The 6,283-nt window shown below is 40.8% G+C and overlaps 1 protein-coding gene across 3 annotated transcripts in view; it reads left to right on the plus strand.

The window, feature by feature from the left end:
• LOC141993539 (HEPACAM family member 2-like) overlaps positions 1 to 3,632 on the plus strand; it is a 28,395-nt gene extending 24,763 nt beyond the window's left edge. For all 3 annotated transcript variants that reach the window (XR_012640884.1, XR_012640883.1, XM_074963083.1), the window contains 2 exons: positions 686 to 751; positions 863 to 3,632. Coding sequence is in view for 1 of the 3 variants with exons in the window: in XM_074963083.1 (XP_074819184.1) it covers positions 686 to 751; positions 863 to 891 (95 nt within the window). In the remaining 2 variants the exon portion in view is untranslated. The remainder of the gene's footprint in view (positions 1 to 685; positions 752 to 862) is intronic.
• The last annotated feature ends 2,651 nt before the right edge of the window (positions 3,633 to 6,283 follow it).

Consider the following 6,283-nt stretch of genomic DNA (forward strand, 5'->3'; position numbering starts at 1 on the left):
GCTTTTGCAAATATGTCCAGATTCTTGCGCAGTGCTATCTAGCTTATTTTTACATCTATATCCGTAAACAGGCAGACATATATACCTTTTAAACTGAAATTGTGAAGCACTGGTAGCAAGGCTATCAATAAATTGTTAACAATGGATTTTTGGTCCCAGTTTACAACAACATTATTGAACTTTGCATGCAGAATGCACATAAACTTTTCCAAAAATACATTTTACACTACTTGACTTTTTGTAAGGACCTGATTTACATGTATAAATATACATCCCTGGCCCCACCCCAGAGCCTGCACCCCCAGCTGAAGCCCTCACCCCCCTCCTGTACCCCAGCCTGGTGAAAGTGAGTGAGTGTGGGCGGGGGGGTGGAGTGAGCAGGGGCAGGGCCTCAGAAGAGGTGGGGCAGGGCCTCGGGAAAGGGGCGGGGCAAAGGTACTGGATGCATTAGGTCTGGTTCTATCTCTGCCCAGAAATACTTAAAGATTTGTGGTGAGAATTTCTTACTTATCTAAGGTCTAACTGTAATAAGAGTTGAGTGTGTTCCATCCCCTCCAGAAGCCACTAGATATCTTTCCTGGCTTGGAAAGAGAGTGTTACCAAAACGGTTTAATATTTTACATCTCACATTTTTCAGTAAAATCTATTGCTGAATCTGAAACATTTTTAAAACTTCTATTTGCAGAATACAGAAAGAGAATATGGATGCTGCTCTCAGTTGGAATATGTATGATTGCCTATGTTGTCACTGGTAAGAAGGTTTTTAACTAATTAAAACTGGGGGTTAGGTTTTCTTACATCATTTCATTTAACTCTAACGTGCAAGCATCCATTTTGTTGCAATCTCTCTCTCTCTCTCCAGGTTTCTTCATTTTTAAATCCAGCTCATGAGTATGTTTTTTTTAAATTCTGACTTTTATCAGAAGAAGGATCTTTTGGGGAAAAGAGCTTGCAACAGAACTTCCTTGACTGTCTTGTGTGATGTCCTAGTCAATTTCTGGAATAATTAATGAAGCGCTTTATGGTGAGCAGAACCAGATGCTTCAGAGAAAGATGCACGAAACCATGCAGTGAGCAGTTACGGAACAATCCATTCCCAAGGAGGTCTCTGAACTCTCTGTGATATTATTGACATAAACTGTGACTGTATAGATCATTGTTGCAACCACTGTTATATATGTGCAGCAAATATTGTACAAAGGTTGTCATGTGAGGTGTCTGTAAAGAGGTTATGATTTGCTGGTTATGCTATCTGTATGTGTGTATCATTTTTGTAGTTGAAGTTATGAAAATTGGCTATGTACTTGTATCTCAATGTGTTTTGATTCTAAGTAGACTCAGTGAAGCATTTGGTCAGCTTCTTGAGAAAGGAATTTGCAGATGAAGTGCCCAATCAAGAAACACTTAACTGACAATAGATTTGGGGAGACGCCAATCCATATCTGAGCTTTCCTGGGAACGTTCAAACTAACATGTAAACAATGGCATCGGCCTGCAGACTGAGTCATGAATGGGCATGTGACTTGCCCATGGGACTCCAGACTCCATCTTGCTGCTGTGATTTTTCCACAGTAAGAACAAAGGAGTGTCCTTCCATGGGCAGAGAATATAAAAGGCCCTGGAAACTGCTCCATCTTGTCTTCAATCCTGCTTCTGACCTCTGGAGGAACCTTGCTACAAACTGAAGCTCTGAACAAAGGACTGAATGACCCATCCCAGCTATGGATGTACTCCAGAGACTTGATTTGAACCTGCAGTTTATTACACCACTCCTACAAGCCTGAACCAAGAACTTTGCCGTTACTGTATGAAATTGATTCCATTTAACTAATTCTAGCTCTCATCTATATTTTTCCCTTTTATGAATAAACTTTTAGATTTTAGATTCTAAAGGATTGGCAACAGCGTGATTTGTGGGTAAGATCTGATTTGTATATTGACCTGGGTCTGGGGCTTGGCCCTTTGGGATCGAGAGAACCTTTTTTCTTTTACTGGGGCATTGGTTTTCATAACCATTCGTCCCTATAATGAGTGGCACTGGTAGTGATACTGGGAAACTGGAGTGTCTAAGGGAATTGCTTGTATGACTTACGGTTAGCCAGTGGGGTGAAACTGAAGTCCTCTCTGTTTGGCTGGTTCAATGTGCCTTAGAGGTGGAGAACCACCAACCTGGGGCTGTAACTGCCCTGCTCTAAGCAATTTGTCCTGAATTGATATGCTCAGGTGTGTCCCACCAAAGGCAGCTTCATTACAGGTGTCCTAGTCAATTTCTGGAATAATTAATGAAGCACTTTATGGTGAGCAGAACCAGATGTTTCAGAGAAAGATGCAAGAAACCAGGCAGTAAGCAGTTATGGGACAATCCGTTCGCAAGGAGGTCTCTGAACTCTCAATTGTTGGATTAACATATACTGTGAAGAATTAAGGCTTGAGTGTCAAGGAGGGTTTGAAGTAGCCATTTCAACACTTGTGTGTTCAATCCTCACTATTATAATGCTGGATGTTTCTGTTCTCCATATAAATATCCAAACCGTTTTTAATTCTTCTAAGCGGAGTCCTGGCCTTAATGATATCTCATAGCAGTGAGTTCCGCTCACCTCAGCTGGTGTCTAGCTGAGCATGGATGAGGGTCAAACCCAGAGGTGATGGAGGGTTGGGAGAAGTGGAAGAGGTAGTATCAGCCCTTCTGGGGGAATTCGTCTATTTAGAGTTTGCTACTTAGGGATGATTTTTAGACCCCAAACTGCTGTTTGATTGTATGACAGTGGTAACCCAGTCAGTGTCAGGTTTGTTGTTTTTATGGGGTTTTTATAAACTGGGCACATCACAGGGTAGGAGGCTGTGACCTTGCCTGTTGGATGCAGACCTTGCTACTGTTATCCAGGCTTTTCTCATCTTGAGATTAGACTACTGCAGCGCACTCTGCAGGTGGCTAGACTTTAAAACCAGTCGGAGACTGAGGCTATGTCTACACTAGAGACTTTACAGCAGCACAGGTGTACCAATGCAGCTGCACCGCCGGAAGGTCTCCCATGTAGCCGCCCTATGCTGGCGAGAGAGAGCTCTCCCATCGACATAATTAACTACCCCCAACAAGTGGCAGTAGCTATGTCAGCAGGAGAGTGGCACTGACTGCCTCTTGGTCTCTGGTGGAATTTAAAGTGTTGGTTATGACCTACAAAGGGCTAACTGTCTTGGTGCTGGCCTGCTTGAGGGATTGCTTCTCTCGCCATGCCATGCTGCCGGAGCTGCAGTCAGCAGGGGCATTCAGACTGGATCCCTATAAAAGAGAGGCGGCAGCTGGCAGCGCATTCTCTGTGAAGGCTCTGGAACCTGCTCCTCTTGGTATGAAATAGCCCACATTTGGTAACTTCCTAGGCATGCTGCAAAAGACATCTCTCTGATAAGGGCTCTGGAAACAATGTGGAGAGGTGACCAGCTGGCCAAGTTCCTGTGGAACTAATTTTAATGCTGCTGAGACTCAGTGGTATTTATTGTGTAATTAATTATGTAAGGGCACCTAGAGTTTTGGATTGGTAGATTTAAATCTAAATAAAAAAAATATTTTATCACTTCCTTCCACTGTTTGCTTCTGTTGTTGTTGTCCCATGAAACAATACCATCAATGATTTCCTGTTAGTGTTTAAATAAACTTGTACTTAATCTCACCTATATGCTTTTTTTAAAAAAAGACATTTCATTGTCAGTATAGTGTTAGCTATTAACCTAATTTATTGTGCCTTTTAAAAAAAGCTGCAAAAGTGCCTGTAAAATTGTTCAATAAAATATTTTAACTTAATTTTGCAACTCAGATTTTTTTTCCCTTCTAGGCACCTCTCCTAATTTACTGACAGACTGGGCTCAAAATTAAAATACAGCATCACATTAAGACCAAAATAATAATTTTTCCATGCCTAAAGTTGACTTCACTGGAGCGGCATGTGCTTAGCATCTGCTAAAAACAAGGCTACTTATTTTGTGGCCTAACTCAGGCATTTTCTAGTGTGAAAATTTTGGCCAGAATTTAGAAGACCTGCCACGGACCATGTAAAAAGTGAGAGACAGAGCTGGGAACAAAGCCTTGGGCTCTAGTTAAGAAAATTTAAATTGCAATCTTTCCATAAATGCATTTTGTGTGGGGTTTTTTCAAAGCTTCTGTCAAGGTTCCTTCCCCACTCTGAACTCTAGGGTACAGATGTGGGGACCTGCATGAAAGATCCCCTAAGCTTATTCTTAGCAACTTAGGTTAAAAACTTCCCCAAGGTACAAACTTTGCCTTGTCCTTGAACCCTACGCTGCCACCACCAAGCGTGTTAACAAAGAACAGGGAAAGAGCCCACTTGGAGACGTCTTCCCCCAAAATATCCCCCCAATCCCTACATCCCCTTTCTTGGGGAAGGCTTGATAAAAATCCTCACCAATTTGTACAAGTGAACACAGACCCAAACCCTTGCATCTTAAGAACAATGAAAAAGCAATCAGGTTCTTAAAAGAAGAATTTTAACTAAAGAAAAGATAAAAGAATCACCTCTGTAAAATCAGGATGATAAATACCTTACAGGGTAATCAAATTCAAAACATAGAGAATCCCTCTAGGCAAAACCTTAAGTTACAAAAAGACACAAAAGCAGGAATATACATTCCATTCAGCACAGCTTATTTTACCAGCCATTAAACAAAAGGAAATCTAACGCATTTCTAGCTAGATTACTTACTAACTTAATAGAGTTTCTGAGACTGCATTCCTGATCTGCTCCTGGCAAAAGCATCACACAGACAGACAGACCCTTTGTTTCTCCCCTACTCCAGACTTGAAAGTATCTTGTCTCCTCATTGATCATTTTGGTCAGGTGCCAGCGAGGTTATCTTAGCTTCTTAAACCTTTACAGGTGAAAGGGTTTTGCATCTGGCTAGGAGGGATTTTATAGCACTGTATACAGAAAGGTGGTTACTCTTCCCTTTATTTTTATGACAGCTGCTAATGTGTGAGAGGAATTTTGTGATTCTATATTTGATGATAGGGCTACATACGGTCTAACAATTCATAGTTATTTATTAAAACCTGTTCCAGGAGGTGAACATCTATTAACCTCCTTTCTGCTAGTGTCACAACTCAGACGCTTTCTATTTCTATTTAAAGAAATATTAAACAATACCTTTTTTCAAAGAAAAAAAACATGTTATCAATTTCTTCCATTTATAAGACTGTGGCTTTGGTCAATTTCATTAACAGTATTATTGAACATGAAATATTGAAAGAATCCATGTAATAGTTTGATTCATAGGAACTTTTACAGAACTTGGGATTTTAAAGCCACAAAAATGGATCCATTTTTTCATGGATAATAAATGTTTGTTACAAAGGCTTAGTTATGTGAATGGCCCCACTGAAGTCAACTTGCAAATGGCTAAGCTAAATGTGTCCATATATGCTTGCAGGACCTTAGGATACAAATTCATTCTTCGATGAACCATTAGAATAACATGGACTCGAGACATTCTCACAGTTGCCACCTCTTGGTATTGAGTGGCCATCAGAATGGTCCTTTGTAACAGCCATTTCTTTGTGAAGTTTGTCTTGTGCACCTGCAAGAAGCTTTTAATGATTCTTCTCCAGATCCTCTATAGTCTAAAAACTGCCCATACAGATGTTTAATTTGTGTAATGTTCAGCTATTCCTGCTTGTTGGAAAAATCTTCTGTTGCAGTCAAGAAAGGGGTCCTAACATCATAGAATCATAGGACTGGAAGGGACCTCAAGACGTCATCTAGTCCAGTCCCCCACACTCAAAGCAGGACTAAGTATTATCTAGACTATCCCTTACAGGTGTTTGTCTAACCTGCTCTTAAACATCTCCAATGATGGAGATTCCACAACCTCCCTAGTCAGTTTGTTCCAGTGCTTAACTGTACTGACAGTTAAGAATTTTTTCCTGGGTCCAACCTAAACTGCCCCTTGCTGAAATTTAAGCCCATTGCTTCTTGTCCTATCCTCAGAGGTTAAGGAGAACAATTTTTCTCCCTCTTCCTTGTAACAACCTTTTATATACTTGAAAATTATCATGTCCCCTCTGTCTTCTCTTCTCCAGACTAAACAAACCCAATTTTTTCAATCTTCCCTCATAAGTCACGTTTTCCAGTCCTTTTTTGTTGCTCTTCTCTTTCTTCAGTTTGTCCACATCTTGCCTGAAATGTGGCGCCGAGAACTGGACACAATACTCCAGTTTAGGCCTAATCACCACGGAGTAGAGTGGAAGAATTACTTCTCATGTCTTGCTTACAAC

The sequence above is a fragment of the Natator depressus genome, chromosome 9, assembly GCF_965152275.1.
Source record: "Natator depressus isolate rNatDep1 chromosome 9, rNatDep2.hap1, whole genome shotgun sequence".
In the NCBI taxonomy this organism is placed as follows: Eukaryota; Metazoa; Chordata; order Testudines; family Cheloniidae; genus Natator; species Natator depressus.